Here is a 16,922-nt window from a genome sequence, read left to right as displayed (position 1 = left end):
AGAGGGAGGAGGGAGAGAGAGAAAGGGAGAGAGAGGGAAAGGGAGAGCAAGAGGGAGAGTGAGAGGGGGAGAGAGAGGGAGAGAGAGAGAGAGGGGAGAGAGAGGGAGGGATGGGGGAGAGAGGGAAGGGGGCGAGAGATAGGGAGGAAGGAGGTAGAGGAGGGGAGAGAGAGGAGGGGAGAGAGCGGAGAGAGAGAGGGAGGGGGGAGAGAGAGAAAAGGCAGGGGGAGAAATAGAGAGGGTGGGAGGAAGAGAGAGAGGGTGGTGGGAGAGAGAGGGAGGAGGGAGAGAGAGAAAGGGAGAGAGAGGTAGAGAGAAAGAGAGAGAGAGGGAAATGGAGAGCAAGAGGGAGAGCGAGAGGAAGAGAGAAAGAGAGAGGGAGAGAGAGAGGGTGAGGGTTTGGGGAGAGAGAGGGGAAGAGAGAGAGGGGGAGAGAGAGAGAATGTGAGTGGGGTAGAGACAGAGAAAGAGAGGGGGAGAGAGGGAGGGGAGAGAGGGGGAGGGGGAGAAAATGAGGGGGAGAGTGGAGAGAGATAGGGAGGGGGGAGTGAGAGAAAAGGTGGGGGAGAAAGAGAGAGGGAGGGGGAGAGAGAGAGGGAGGGGAGAGGCAGAGTGAGAGAGAGGGAGGGGGGAGAGAGAGGGAGGGAGGGAGGGAGGGAGGGCGAGATGGAGGGTGGGAGAGAGAGAGGGAAGGGGAGATGTAGAGAGAAAGGGAGGGGGCGAGAGAGAGGGAGGGGGAGAGAGAGAGAAAGGGAGCAGGGAGAGGAGAGAGAGGGAGGAGTGGGGAGAAAAGGAGGGAGGAGAGAGGGAAGGGGAGAGAGATGGGGGGAGGAGGGAGAGGAGGGGAGAGAGAGGATGGGAGAGAGTGGAGAGAGGGAGGGGGAGAGAGAGAAAAGGCGGGGGAGAAAGAGAGAGGGAGGGAGAGAGAGGGGGAGGGAGAGAGAGAGAGAGAGAGAGAGAGGGAGGGAGAGAGAGAGAGAGAGAGAGAGAGAGAGGGAGAGATGGAGTGGGGAGAGAGAGAGGGAGGGAGGGGGAGATGGAGAGAGAAAGGGAGGGGGAGAGAGAAAGGGAGGGGGAGAGAGAGAGGGAAGGGGGAGAGAGAGAGAGAGGAAGTGGGGGGAGTGGGAGGGGGAGAGAGAGGGAGGGAGGAGAGAGGGAGAGAGGGGGAGGGAGGGGGGGAGAGAGTGGGAGGGGGAGAGAGAGAGAGGGGGGAGAGAGAGAGAGGGAGAGAGAGAGAGAGGGTGAGAGAGGGTGAGCGAGGGGGAGAATATAATGATATTCCAAAAAAGGTCTGGAAATCAGGATGACAAATAGAAATTCTATTTGGACACAGTTCTATAAGAACACACCAAAAACGTACTTTATACTATTCTAGGTACTCCTTAAAGAGGTGGGGTTTCAAGTGTCTCCGGAAGGTGGTCAGTGACTCCGCTGTCCTGGCGTCGTGAGGGAGCTTGTTCCACCATTGGGGTGCCAGAGCAGTGAATAGCTTTGACTGGGCTGAGCGGGAACTATGCTTCCGCAGAGGAAGGGGAGCTAGCAGGCCAGAGGTGGATGAACGCAATGCCCTCGTTTGGGTGTAGGGACTGATCAGAGCCTGAAGGTAAGGAGGTGCCGTTCCCCTCACAGCTCTGTAGGCAACTGGAAGCCAGTGGAGTGTGCGGAGGAGCGGGTTGACATGAGAGAACTTGGGAAGGTTGAACACCAGACGGGCTGCGGCATTCTGGATGAGTTGTAGGGGTTTAATGGCACAGGCAGGGAGCCCAGCCAACAGCGAGTTGCAGTAATCCAGACGGGAGATGACAAGTGCCTGGATTCGGACCTGTGCCGCTTTCTGTGTAAAGTAGGGTCGTACTCTCCGAATGTTGTAGAGCATGAACCTACAGGATCAGGTCACCGCCTTGATGTTAGCGGAGAACGACAGGGTGTTGTCCAGGGTCACACCAAGGTTCTTTGCAAGAGATGAAACAAGAGAAGTGTCCCCTCAGCCAGCTGGGTCTGAGGCTCAGTTCACTAACCAAAACCAACCTCATAGAGCCTCAGGACAGCACTCAGAAAATCTGGCCCAACCAAATCATCACAAAGCAAAAAGAAAAATATATCACCTATTGGAAAGATGCCAAAGTAAACTTCAATGATATTTGGCTCTAAACAGACAGTACATGATGGCAGACTATTTGAACACTGTGACTGATAGAAAACTGAGGAAAACACTGACTAGGTACAGACTCAGTGAGCACAGTCTAGCTATAGAGACCGGTCGTCACAGGCAAACCTGGCTGCCCAGAGAGGACAGGCTGTGCTCACTCTGCCCCCGGGGAGAGGTAGAGACAGCTGCATTTCCTATTACACTGTGACAAATACTCAGACCTAAGAGAATATTTATTTCCCAAAATTATCATTCAGTACAAAGAATTAGAAAATATAAAATATATTTATTGGGTGAAAAGCCAAAATGTGCAGTTTTGGCAGTCAAATATGTGTCCTCCTGCCACAACCTGAGGGACAGCCAGTGAAAAGTGTAATGTAATGTCAATAATATTTCCTGTTTAGTTTAGTCTTTCATACCATGTCATGTGTCTTCTCAGTCATGTTGAGATTGGTCGACTACTATTGCTTTAATGTATTGTTATTCTCATTAATATTGTTGTTGTAGTTGCTGTTAATGGAAATCCCATTTCCACTACTACTATTATTATTGCTGTTGGTCCCACCATTTTTGTTATATGTATACTTTGACAATGTAAGTAATTTAACTTGCCATGTCAATATAGTCTATTGAATTGGAGAGCGAGAGAGCGAGACAGAGGGAGAGGGAGAGGGAGAGGGAGAGGGAGAGAAGAGAGAGAGAGGGGGAGAGGGGGAGAGGGAGGGAGAGGGAGAGAGAGAGAGAGAGACAGAGAGAGAGAGAGAGAGAGAGAGAGAGAGAGAGAGAGAGAGAGAGAGAGAGAGAGAGAGAGAGAGAGAGAGAGAGAGAGAGAGAGAGAGAGAGACAGAGAGAGAGAGAGAGAGAGACACAGAGAGAGAGAGAGAGAGAGAGAGAGAGAGAGAGAGAGAGAGAGAGAGAGAGAGAGACAGAGAGAGAGAGAGAGAGAGAGAGAGAGAGACAGAGAGAGAGAGAGAGAGAGAGAGAGAGAGAGAGAGAGAGAGAGAGAGACACAGAGAGAGAGAGAGAGAGAGAGAGAGAGAGAGAGAGAGAGAGAGAGAGAGAGACACACAGAGAGAGAGAGAGAGAGAGAGATATTCTCTAGGTTAGGGCGTGACTCACGCTGTCACCATGATAAAGCTGTGAGCCAGCAGCAGTCAGCAGCAGGAGAAACCCCACAGTGACCCACCAGGTCTGGGAACAAGGCTGCCATTCAACCCCTGCAGGTGGGTGTGGTGGTTAGCTAGCTAGCTAGCTGGGTGGGTGATGCAGTGTTCAGGGTCAGTCCCAAATGGCACCCTACCCCCTATATAGTGCAGTAATTTTGACCAGAGTCCTATACAGTGCACTACTTTAAACAGGACCCATAGGGCACTATATAGGGGGTCATTTGGGACACGGTTTGTCTTGTTGATGCTCTGATCCTGTTGATGCTCTGATCCTGTTGATGCCCTGATCCTGTTGATGCTCTGATCCTGTTGATGCTCTGATCCTGTTGATGCTCTGATCCTGTTGATGCTCTGATACTGTTGATGCCAGCTGACTGTTCTGTTCAGTTGGATGTGGTGCAAGAACCCTGGACCAGGTAGAGACATTATTCTGACTGGTGAAACTCAACATAAAGACGGTTTCCCTCTCTTTCTCTGGATAATGAATGCTTGTGAGTCAAGTGGACAATAATTCCAAATGTCAGATCCTCACCAAGAGAAATAATTTATCTCTTGTTGTAAATGTTTGCTCTGTCCTGGGTAAATGAAAAGTATGGTATTAAAATCCCTTTCAGACAGATAACACAACACCACAAAAGCAGATAGACTGTGCCAGGGTGTGTGTGTGTGTGTGTGTGTGTGTGTGTGTGTGTGTGTGTGTGTGTGTGTGTGAGTGTGTGTGAGTGTGTGTGTGTGTGAGTTCAACTACAAAAAGGCCATCAGAACAGGACATTGGAACAGGACATCAGAACAGGACATCGGAACAGGACATCGGAACAGGACATCGGAACAGGACATCGGAACAGGACATCGGAACAGGACATCGGAACAGGACATCGGAACAGGACATCGGAACAGGACATCGGAACAGGACATCGGAACAGGACATCGGAACAGAATGACTCTTCAGGAGCTGCTACTGGAGAACAAAAGGGGAGAACACAAGGATACTTCTGTTCTCCTCTGATCTCTACAGATCTGTATCTTCTGTTGTCTGATGTTTTTTCTGATCTCTACAGATCTGTATCTTCTGTTGTGATGATGTCCTCTGATCTCTACAGATCTGTATCTTCTGTTGTCTGATGTTTTTTCTGATCTCTACAGATCTGTATCTTCTGTTGTCTGATGTTTTTTCTGATCTCTACAGATCTGTATCTTCTGTTGTGATGATGTCCTCTGATCTCTACAGATCTGTATCTTCTGTTGTCTGATGTTTTTCTGATCTCTACAGATCTGTATCTTCTGTTGTCTGATGTTTTTCTGATCTCTACAGATCTGTATCTTCTGTTGTGATGATGTCCTCTGATCTCTACAGATCTGTATCTTCTGTTGTCTGATGTTTTTTCTGATCTCTACAGATCTGTATCTTCTGTTGTCTGATGTTTTTTCTGATCTCTACAGATCTGTATCTTCTGTTGTGATGATGTCCTCTGATCTCTACAGATCTGTATCTTCTGTTGTGATGATGTCCTCTGATCTCTACAGATCTGTATCTTCTGTTGTCTGATGTTTTTTCTGATCTCTCCAGATCTGTATCTTCTGTTGTGATGATGTCCTCTGATCTCTACAGATCTGTTTCTTCTGTTGTGATGATGTCCTCTGATCTCTACAGATCTGTTTCTTCTGTTGTGATGATGTCCTCTGATCTCTACATATCTGTTTCTTCTGTTGTGATGATGTCCTCTGATCTCTACAGATCTGTTTCTTCTGTTGTGATGATGTCCTCTGATCTCTACAGATATGTATCTTCTGTTGTGATGATGTCCTCTGATCTCTACAGATCTGTTTCTTCTGTTGTGATGATGTCCTCTGATCTCTCCAGATCTGTATCTTCTGTTGTGATGATGTCCTCTGATCTCTACAGATCTGTTTCTTCTGTTGTGATGATGTCCTCTGATCTCTACAGATCTGTTTCTTCTGTTGTGATGATGTCCTCTGATCTCTCCAGATCTGTATCTTCTGTTGTGATGATGTCCTCTGATCTCTACAGATCTGTTTCTTCTGTTGTGATGATGTCCTCTGATCTCTACAGATCTGTATCTTCTGTGTCCTCTCTGTCCTCCCTTCACATAGCTTTAACTGTCTGAGTCCTGTCTGTATGTATTTGTATCTTCAGGCAGTCCTCTCATGGATCTCTTCCATGTCCTTCTGAAGAGTGTGAGCCATGGGCAGTTAGAGTGAACTATAGAAGGAAGTGAAGGAGCACTGTATGATGGGGAACTGTACACGGTGCAGCATGATTGGGAACTGTACATGGTGCAGTATGATGGGGAACTCTACACGGTGCAGTATGATGGGGAACTGTACAGGGTGCAGTATGATGGGGAACTGTACACGGTGCAGTATGATGGGGAACTGTACAAGGTGCAGTATGATGGGGAACTTTACAGGGTGCAGTATGATGGGGAACTGTACAGGGTGCAGTATGATGGGGAACTGTACACGGTGCAGTATGATGGGGAACTGTACACGGTGCAGTATGATGGGGAACTGTACAAGGTGCAGTATGATGGGGAACTGTACAAGGTGCAGTATGATGGGGAACTGTACAAGGTGCAGTATGATGGGGAACTCTACACGGTGCAGTATGATGGGGAACTGTACAAGGTGCAGTATGATGGGGAACTGTACACGGTGCAGTATGATGGGGAACTTTACAGGGTGCAGTATGATGGGGAACTGTACAGGGTGCAGTATGATGGGGAACTGTACACGGTGCAGTATGATGGGGAACTGTACACGGTGCAGTATGATGGGGAACTGTACACGGTGCAGTATGATGGGGAACTGTACACGGTGCAGTATGATGGGGAACTGTACAAGGTGCAGTATGATGGGGAACTGTACACGGTGCAGTATGATGGGGAACTCTACACGGTGCAGTATGATGGGGAACTGTACAGGGTGCAGTATGATGGGGAACTGTACGGTGCAGTATGATGGGGAACTGTACACGGTGCAGTATGATGGGGAACTGTACAGGGTGCAGTATGATGGGGAACTGTACACGGTGCAGTATGATGGGGAACTGTACACGGTGCAGTATGATGGGGAACTGTACACGGTGCAGTATGATGTGGAACTGTACACGGTGCAGTATGATGGGGAACTCTACACGGTGCAGTATGATGGGGAACTGTACAAGGTGCAGTATGATGGGGAACTGTACACGGTGCAGTATGATGGGGAACTGTACAAGGTGCAGTATGATGGGGAACTGTACACGGTGCAGTATGATGGGGAACTGTACACGGTGCAGTATGATGGGGAACTGTACAAGGTGCAGTATGATGGGGAACTGTACACGGTGCAGTATGATGGGGAACTGTACAGGGTGCAGTATGATGGGGAACTGTACACGGTGCAGTATGATGGGGAACTGTACACGGTGCAGTATGATGGGGAACTGTACAAGGTGCAGTATGATGGGGAACTGTACAGGGTGCAGTATGATGGGGAACTGTACAGGGTGCAGTATGATGGGGAACTGTACAAGGTGCAGTATGATGGGGAACTGTACAAGGTGCAGTATGATGGGAAACTGTACACGGTGCAGTATGATGGGGAACTGTACAGGGTGCAGTATGATGGGGAACTGTACAGGGTGCAGTATGATGGGGAACTGTACAAGGTGCAGTATGATGGGGAACTGTACACGGTGCAGTATGATGGGGAACTGTACACGGTGCAGTATGATGGGGAACTGTACAAGGTGCAGTATGATGGGGAACTGTACAGGGTGCAGTATGATGGGGAACTGTACAGGGTGCAGTATGATGGGGAACTGTACACGGTGCAGTATGATGGGGAACTGTACAGGGTGCAGTATGATGGGGAACTGTACAGGGTGCAGTATGATGGGGAACTGTACAGGGTGCAGTATGATGGGGAACTGTACAAGGTGCAGTATGATGGGGAACTGTACAGGGTGCAGTATGATGGGGAACTGTATAAGGTGCAGTATGATGGGGAACTGTACAAGGTGCAGTATGATGGGGAACTTTACAGGGTGCAGTATGATGGGGAACTGTACAGGGTGCAGTATGATGGGGAACTGTACACGGTGCAGTATGATGGGGAACTGTACACGGTGCAGTATGATGGGGAACTGTACAAGGTGCAGTATGATGGGGAACTGTACACGGTGCAGTATGATGGAGAACTCTACACAATACAGTATGATGGGGAACTGTACACAATACAGTATGATGGGGAACTGTACAAGGTGCAGTATGATGGGGAACTATACAGGGTGCAGTATGATGGGGAACTCTACACAATACAGTATGATGGGGAACTCTACACAATACAGTATGATGGGGAACTCTACACAATACAGTATGATGGGGAACTGTACAAGGTGCAGTATGATGGGGAACTGTACAGGGTGCAGTATGATGGGGAACTGTACAAGGTGCAGTATGATGGGGAACTGTACAAGGTGCAGTATGATGGGGAACTGTACAAGGTGCAGTATGATGGGGAACTGTACAGGGTGCAGTATGATGGGGAACTGTACAGGGTGCAGTATGATGGGGAACTGTACAGGGTGCAGTATGATGGGGAACTGTACACGGTGCAGTATGATGGGGAACTGTACAAGGTGCAGTATGATGGGGAACTGTACACGGTGCAGTATGATGGGGAACTCTACACAATACAGTATGATGGGGAACTCTACACAATACAGTATGATGGGGAACTCTACACAATACAGTATGATGGGGAACTGTACAAGGTGCAGTATGATGGGGAACTGTACAGGGTGCAGTATGATGGGGAACTGTACAAGGTGCAGTATGATGGGGAACTGTACACGGTGCAGTATGATGGGGAACTGTACAGGGTGCAGTATGATGGGGAACTGTACAAGGTGCAGTATGATGGGGAACTGTACAAGGTGCAGTATGATGGGGAACTGTACACGGTGCAGTATGATGGGGAACTGTACAGGGTGCAGTATGATGGGGAACTGTACAAGGTGCAGTATGATGGGGAACTGTACAAGGTGCAGTATGATGGGGAACTGTACAAGGTGCAGTATGATGGGGAACTGTACAAGGTGCAGTATGATGGGGAACTGTACAGGGTGCAGTATGATGGGGAACTGTACAGGGTGCAGTATGATGGGGAACTGTACAGGGTGCAGTATGATGGGGAACTGTACACGGTGCAGTATGATGGGGAACTGTACACGGTGCAGTATGATGGGGAACTGTACAAGGTGCAGTATGATGGGGAACTGTACACGGTGCAGTATGATGGGGAACTCTACACAATACAGTATGATGGGGAACTGTACAGGGTGCAGTATGATGTGGAACTGTACAGGGTGCAGTATGATGGGGAACTGTACACGGTATGAGATGTGAAGTTTTCAAGGTGTAGTCTGAAGAAGCGTTAAGGGTACGGTTGTAGTTCAGTTGTAGTTCTTTTGAGTTGAGTCGTTCCATTCAGGCACTGTAATTCCCTGTCTGCAGGCTGTAGGTAGATACCTTTCATGGTACATAAATACATCTATATCTATATATACAGTTAAAATGGGATGCTACAGCACGCTTGACATTTCAAAGTAATTTAAAATTGAGCCGACATCTGCAGTGTTTACCCTGAAAGTGATCCCTTCGAACGTGGTAACATTGCCTTGAATCCTGGCATGGTGCATTTACAATAGAACAACAGCCTTCCCATCCCTGATGGTGTGATGTAACCAACAGCCTCCCCATCCCTGATGGTGTGATGTAACCAACAGCCTTCCCATCCCTGATGGTGTGATGTAACCAACAGCCTCCCCATCCCTGATGGTGTGATGTAACCAACAGCCTTCCCATCCCTGATGGTGTGATGTAACCAACAGCCTTCCCATCCCTGATGGTGTGATGTAACCAACAGCCTTCCCATCCCTGATGGTGTGATGTAACCAACAGCCTTCCCATCCCTGATGGTGTGATGTAACCAACAGCCTTCCCATCCCTGATGGTGTGATGTAACCAACAGCCTTCCCATCCCTGATGGTGTGATGTAACCAACAGCCTCCCCATCCCTGATGGTGTGATGTAACCAACAGCCCTCCCATCCCTGATGGTGTGCTGTAACCAACAGCCTTCCCATCCCTGATGGTGTGCTGTAACCAACAGCCTTCCCATCCCTGATGGTGTGATGTAACCAACAGCCTTCCCATCCCTGATGGTGTGATGTAACCAACAGCCTTCCCATCCCTGATGGTGTGATGTAACCAACAGCCTTCCCATCCCTGATGGTGTGATGTAACCAACAGCCTTCCCATCCCTGATGGTGTGATGTAACCAACAGCCTTCCCATCCCTGATGGTGTGATGTAACCAACAGCCTTCCCATCCCTGATGGTGTGATGTAACCAACAGCCTTCCCATCCCTGATGGTGTGATGTAACCAACAGCCTTCCCATCCCTGATGGTGTGATGTAACCAACAGCCTTCCCATCCCTGATGGTGTGATGTAACCAACAGCCTTCCCATCCCTGATGGTGTGATGTAACCAACAGCCTTCCCATCCCTGATGGTGTGATGTAACCAACAGCCTTCCCATCCCTGATGGTGTGCTGTAACCAACAGCAGTGGAATGTAGTGTCCAGATATGGACTGCCAAGTGGCCTGACTGATGAACTGACTACAATATTAGGGTTTGTTGTTTTGTTCCCAAACACACAGACAGCTGGTCTGTTAGGGAAACATCCTCCCAGCAACATATTATTTATTTTATCTTTATTTAACTAGGCAAGTCAGTTAAGAACAAATTCTTATTTACAATGACGGCCTACACCGGCCAAACCCGGACGACGCTGGGCCAATTGTGCGCCGCCCTATGGGATTCCCAATCACGGGCGGTTGTGATACAGCCTGGAACCAAACCAGGGGGTCTGTAGTGACGTCTCAAGCACTGAGATGCAGTGCCTTAGACCGCTGTGACACTCGGGAGCCCAAGTGAGACACGATATAACTCACAGACAGCTGGTATGTTAGGGAAACATTCTCCCAGCAACATATAACACACAGACAGCTGGTATGTTAGGGAAACATTCTCCCAGCAACATATAACTCACAGACAGCTGGTATGTTAGGGAAACATTCTCCCAGCAACATATAACTCACAGACAGCTGGTATGTTAGGGAAACATTCTCCCAGCAACATATAACTCACAGACAGCTGGTCTGTTAGGGAAACATTCTCCCAGCAACATATAACTCACAGACAGCTGGTATGTTAGGGAAACATTCTCCCAGCAACATATAACTCACAGACAGCTGGTATGTTAGGGAAACATTCTCCCAGTAACATATAACACACAGACAGCTGGTATGTTAGGGAAACATTCTCCCAGCAACATATAACACACAGACAGCTGGTATGTTAGGAAACATTCTCCCAGCAACATATAACTCACAGACAGCTGGTATGTTAGGGAAACATTCTCCCAGCAACATATAACACACAGACAGCTGGTATGTTAGGGAAACATTCTCCCAGCAACATATAACTCACAGACAGCTGGTATGTTAGGGAAACATTCTCCCAGCAACATATAACTCACAGACAGCTGGTATGTTAGGGAAACATTCTCCCAGCAACATATAACACACAGACAGCTGGTCTGTTAGGGAAACATTCTCCCAGCAACATATAACACACAGACAGCTGGTATGTTAGGGAAACATTCTCCCAGCAACATATAACACACAGACAGCTGGTATGTTAGGGAAACATTCTCCCAGCAACATATAACACACAGACAGCTGGTATGTTAGGGAAACATTCTCCCAGCAACATATAACACACAGACAGCTGGTATGTTAGGGAAACATTCTCCCAGCAACATATAACACACAGACAGCTGGTATGTTAGGGAAACATTCTCCCAGCAACATATAACTCACAGACAGCTGGTATGTTAGGGAAACATTCTCCCAGCAACATATAACACACAGACAGCTGGTATGTTAGGAAACATTCTCCCAGCAACATATAACACACAGACAGCTGGTATGTTAGGGAAACATCCTCCCAGCAACATATAACTCACAGACAGCTGGTATGTTAGGGAAACATTCTCCCAGCAACATATAACACACAGACAGCTGGTATGTTAGGGAAACATTCTCCCAGCAACATATAACTCACAGACAGCTGGTATGTTAGGGAAACATTCTCCCAGCAACATATAACTCACAGACAGCTGGTATGTTAGGGAAACATTCTCCCAGCAACATATAACACACAGACAGCTGGTATGTTAGGGGAAACATTCTCCCAGCAACATATAACTCACAGACAGCTGGTATGTTAGGGAAACATTCTCCCAGCAACATATAACACACAGACAGCTGGTATGTTAGGGAAACATTTCCCCAGCAACATATAACTCACAGACAGCTGGTATGTTAGGGAAACATTCTCCCAGCAACATATAACTCACAGACAGCTGGTATGTTAGGGAAACATTCTCCCAGCAACATATAACACACAGACAGCTGGTATGTTAGGGAAACATTCTCCCAGCAACATATAACACACAGACAGCTGGTATGTTAGGGAAACATTCTCCCAGCAACATATAACTCACAGACAGCTGGTATGTTAGGGAAACATTCTCCCAGCAACATATAACTCACAGACAGCTGGTATGTTAGGGAAACATTCTCCCAGCAACATATAACTCACAGACAGCTGGTATGTTAGGGAAACATTCTCCCAGCAACATATAACTCACAGACAGCTGGTATGTTAGGGAAACATTCTCCCAGCAACATATAACTCATGCCAGCAGTAAAATTAGATTTAAAAAACAGATAAAAATACATGTTAGGGAACAGGTTCAGCTGGTAGAGCACGCGCTTGTAACGCCAAGGTAGTGGGTTCGATCCCCGGGACCACCCATACACAAAAATGTATGCACGCATGACTGTAAGTCGCTTTGGATAAAAGTGTCTGCTAAATGGCATATTATCATATTATAATGATGGACTGTCATGTCTCTTTGCTTATTTCAGCTGTTCTTGCCATAATATGGACTTGGTATTTTACCAAATCGGGCTATCTTCTGTATACCCCCCCCCAATTTTTTTTATTTTGATTTGTTTAACAATTTGTATGGTTACTACATGATTCCAGATCCAAATCCACCTTATGGAACAGCGGGGACTGTGAACACACACACATAGACACATAAGCGCTAGCACGCGCACTCTAAACACACGTTCATTGTAATATTGTTGTATGGTGGTATTATACATGTTATATTGTAGATATGTAGTGGTGTAATAATGTTATATGATGGACTGTTTTATCTTTTGATTTATATGTAATGTAAGTTCCTTAATGTGTTTGGACCCCAGGAAGAGAAGCTGCTGCCTTGGCAATGCTGCCAACAAATGGTGAAATCCCTGAGCAGTTTCCTTCCTCTCCGGCAACTAGGAAGGAAGGACGCCTGTATCTTTCTATTGACTGGGTGTATTGATACACCATCTAAAGTGTAATTAATAACTTCACCATGCTCAAACGGATATTCAGTGTCTGTTTTTTGTTTTTTTAACCATCTACCAATAGGTGTCCTTCTTTGCGAAGCATTAGAAAACCTCCCTGGTCTTTGTGGTTGAATCTGTGTTTGAAATTCACTGCACGACTGAGGGACCTTACAGATAATTGTGCGGGGTACAGAGATGAGGTAGTCATTCAAAAATCATGTTAAACACTATTATTGCACATTTTTACTCCTGAATTTATTTAGGCTTGCCATAACAAAGGTGTTGAATACTTATTGACTCAAGACATTTCAGCTTTTCATTTTTAATTAATTTGTAAAAATTAAATTCCACTTTAACATTATGGGTTATTGTGTGTAGGCCAGTGACACAAAATCTAAATTTAATCCATTTTAAATGTATGATAAATTCAAGGGGTGTGAATACTTTCTGAAGGCACTGTACATCATAGATTTTAAAGAAATATATGGGAAAAAATGTCATGCTGTCATGAAGTCACGAGTGGGGAGCAGCACTGTACCTTTTCTTGGCAGGGCTGTAGGTCTGGGCCTCTCCTTAGCGTTAAGGCTGAGCCCCTCATCTTCACAGCAGGTGAGCATGACATGACCACAGGGGTACCCCAGGTACTGGTGGGCATCACACCCTCTACCTTCAGCATGTAGAGCCAAGCCCAACGCACAACAACTGCAGCACACCTGGAGAGGAGCAGACACACACACAGCCAATTACATCTGTCACAGTGGTCCACTTCACTTCCCTCTCCTCCCTCTCCTCTCCTCTCCTCCCTCTCCTCTCCTCTCCTCTCCTCTCCTCTCCTCTCCTCTCCTCTCCTCTCCCTCTCCTCTCCTCTCCTCTCCTCTCCTCTCCTCTCCTCTCCTCTCCTCTCCTCTCCTCTCCTCTCCTCTCCTCTCCTCTCCTCTCCTCCCCTTCCTCTCCTCCCTCTCCCCTCCTCCCCCTCCCTCCCCTCTCATCTCTCTTAAACATGAGACAGAGCTGGTAATAAAATACTAAACCTGTCTGTTCAGGTCTCTGTTTACAGAGCAGTATCTGCCAAGAGATAAACCTGTCTGTTCAGGTCTCGTGTAATATCAGCATGTTGTCCTGTGGGGGTGGGGCTACAGATACTGGACCTATCAGCATGTTGTCCTGTGGGGGTGGGGCTACAGATACTGGACCTATCAGCATGTTGTCCTGTGGGGGTGGGGCTACAGATACTGGACCTATCAGCATGTTGTCCTGTGGGGGTGGGGCTACAGATACTGGACCTATCAGCATGTTGTCCTGTGGGGGTGGGGCTACAGATACTGGACCTATCAGCATGTTGTCTGGTGGGGGTGGGGCTACAGATACTGGACCTATCAGCATGTTGTCCTGTGGGGGTGGGGCTACAGATACTGGACCTATCAGCATGTTGTCTGGTGGGGGTGGGGCTACAGATACTGGACCTATCAGCATGTTGTCCTGTGGGGGTGGGGCTACAGATACTGGACCTATCAGCATGTTGTCTGGTTGGGGTGGGGCTACAGATACTGGACCTATCAGCATGTTGTCTGGTTGGGGTGGGGCTACAGATACTGGACCTATCAGCATGTTGTCTGGTGGGGGTGGGGCTACAGATACTGGACCTATCAGCATGTTGTCTGGTGGGGGTGGGGCTACAGATACTGGACCTATCAGCATGTTGTCTGGTGGGGGTGGGGCTACAGATACTGGACCTATCAGCATGTTGTCTGGTGGGGGTGGGGCTACAGATACTGGACCTATCAGCATGTTGTCCTGTGGGGGTGGGGCTACAGATACTGGACCTATCAGCATGTTGTCTGGTGGGGGTGGGGCTACAGATACTGGACCTATCAGCATGTTGTCTGGTGGGGGTGGGGCTACAGATACTGGACCTATCAGCATGTTGTCCTGTGGGGGTGGGGCTACAGATACTGGACCTATCAGCATGTTGTCCTGTGGGGGTGGGGCTACAGATACTGGACCTATCAGCATGTTGTCCTGTGGGGGTGGGGCTACCTTGCCAAACATGTCAGTTGTCATTCCTTCCTGTATGGTGTTCAATATCCCCCATTGACCATTCGATTCAATAATAACAAACACGCTTGACATGGCCAATGAAATCCGCGCCTTGCTGGAAGCAACGCCTTCCACAGCTGATAAGCGCGAGGCTCTGAATAATTTCTTCAAATATTCTGCCGATCTCCAATCTGTTTTATTTGATTGTCACTCTCAGTATATAAGCTATGTGAATCCATTTAGCAGCTTATCATATGGCATGCATCGCCAATGCAGCCATAGGCCTCCAGTATGCCTAATAGCGGAATCCATTAATTTGAAGGGATGTCCACATACTAGTGTATATACAGTGCATTCGGAAAGTACTCAGACCCCTGACTTTTTCCACATTTTGTTACGTTACAGCCTTATTCCTACATGGATTCAATAGTTTTTTTTCTTCATCAATCTGTGCACCATACCCCATAATGACAAAGCAAAAACTGGTTTTTAGACATTTTTGATTTTTTCTTTAAATAACTGAAATATCACATTTACGTAAGTATTCAGACCCTTTACTCAGTACTTTGTTGAAGCACCGTTTGGCAGCAATTACAGCCTCAAGTCTTCTTGGGTATGACGCTACAAGCTTTGCACACCTGTATTTGGGGAGTTTCTCCCATTCTTCTCTGCAGATCCTCTCAAGCTCTGTCAGGTTGGATGGGGAGCGTCGCTGCACAGCTATTTTCAGATCTCTTGAACATTCAGAGACTTGTCCCGAAGCCACTCAAGCGTTGTCTTGGCTGTGTGCTTAGGGTCATTGCCCCGATCCTGACTAGTCTTCCAATCCCTGCCGCTGAACAAAATCCCCACAGCATGATGCTGCCACCACCATGCTTCACCGTAGGGATGGTGCCAGGTTTCCTCCAGATGTGACACTTGGCATTCAGGCCAAAGAGTTCAATCTTGGTTTCTCATGGTCAGAGTTTTTAGGTGCCTTTTGGCAAACTCCAAGCATGCTGTCATGTGCCTTTTACTGAGGAGTGGCTTCCGTCTGGACACTCTACCATAAAGGCCTGATTGGTGGAGTGCTGCAGAGATGGTTGTCATTCTGGAAGGTTCTCCCATCTCCACAGAGGAACTCTGGAGCTCTGTCAGAGTGACCATTGGGTTCTTAGTCTCCTCCTTGACCAAGGCCCGTCTCCCCCCGATTGCTCAGTTTGGCTGGGCGGCCAGCTCTAGGAAGAGTCTTGGTGGTTCCAACTTCTTCCATTTAAGAATGATGGAGGCCACTGTATTATTGGGGACCTTCAATGCTTCAGAAATATTTTGGTACCCTTCCCCAGATCTGTGCCTCGACACAGTCCTGTATCGGAGCTCTACGGACAATTCCTTCGACCTCATGGCTTGGTTTTTGTTCTGACATGCACTGTCAACTGTGGGACCTTATATAGACAGGTGTGTGCCTTTCCAAATCATGTCCAATCAATTGAATTTACCACAAGTGGACTCCAATCAAGTTGTAGAAACATCTCAAGGATGATCAATGGAAACATAATGCACCTGAGCTCAATTTCAAGTCACATAGCAAAGGGTCTGAATAGTTATGTAAATAATGTCAAAAAAACAGTTTTCGCTTTGTCATTATGGGGTATTGTGTGTAGATTGATGAGGCAAAAAATGTATGTAATCAATTTTAAAATAAGGCTGTAACATAACAAAATGTGGAACAAGTCAAGGGGTCTGAATACTTTCCGAATGCGCTGTACATATATATATATACAGTGAGGGAAAAAAGTATTTGATCCCCTGCTGATTTTGTACCAAGTACTAAGTCATGTTTTGCAGAGGGGTCAAATACTTATTTCCCTCATTAAAATGCAAATCAATTTATAACATTTCTGGATTTTTTTGTTGTTATTCTGTCTCTCACTGTTGAAATAAACCTACCATTAAAATTATAGACTGATCATTTCTTTGTCAGTGGGCAAACGTACAAAATCAGCAGGGGATCAAATACTTTTTTCCCTCACTGTATTATTCCTATTTAGTG

The 16,922-nt window shown here is 47.2% G+C and overlaps 1 protein-coding gene across 1 annotated transcript in view; it reads right to left on the bottom strand.

Moving 5' to 3' along the window:
• LOC121578503 (fibulin-2-like) overlaps positions 1-13,552 on the bottom strand; it is a 35,985-nt gene extending 22,433 nt beyond the window's left edge. Inside the window, exon 1 of the mRNA XM_041892867.1 lies at positions 13,392-13,552. Coding sequence (XP_041748801.1) covers positions 13,392-13,470 — 79 coding nt within the window. The 5' untranslated portion in view covers positions 13,471-13,552. The remainder of the gene's footprint in view (positions 1-13,391) is intronic.
• Positions 13,553-16,922: the final 3,370 nt, after the last annotated feature.

This window comes from Coregonus clupeaformis, chromosome 12, assembly GCF_020615455.1.
Source record: "Coregonus clupeaformis isolate EN_2021a chromosome 12, ASM2061545v1, whole genome shotgun sequence".
Taxonomy (NCBI): domain Eukaryota; kingdom Metazoa; phylum Chordata; class Actinopteri; order Salmoniformes; family Salmonidae; genus Coregonus; species Coregonus clupeaformis.
This window is presented reverse-complemented; position numbering and strand designations above follow the sequence as displayed.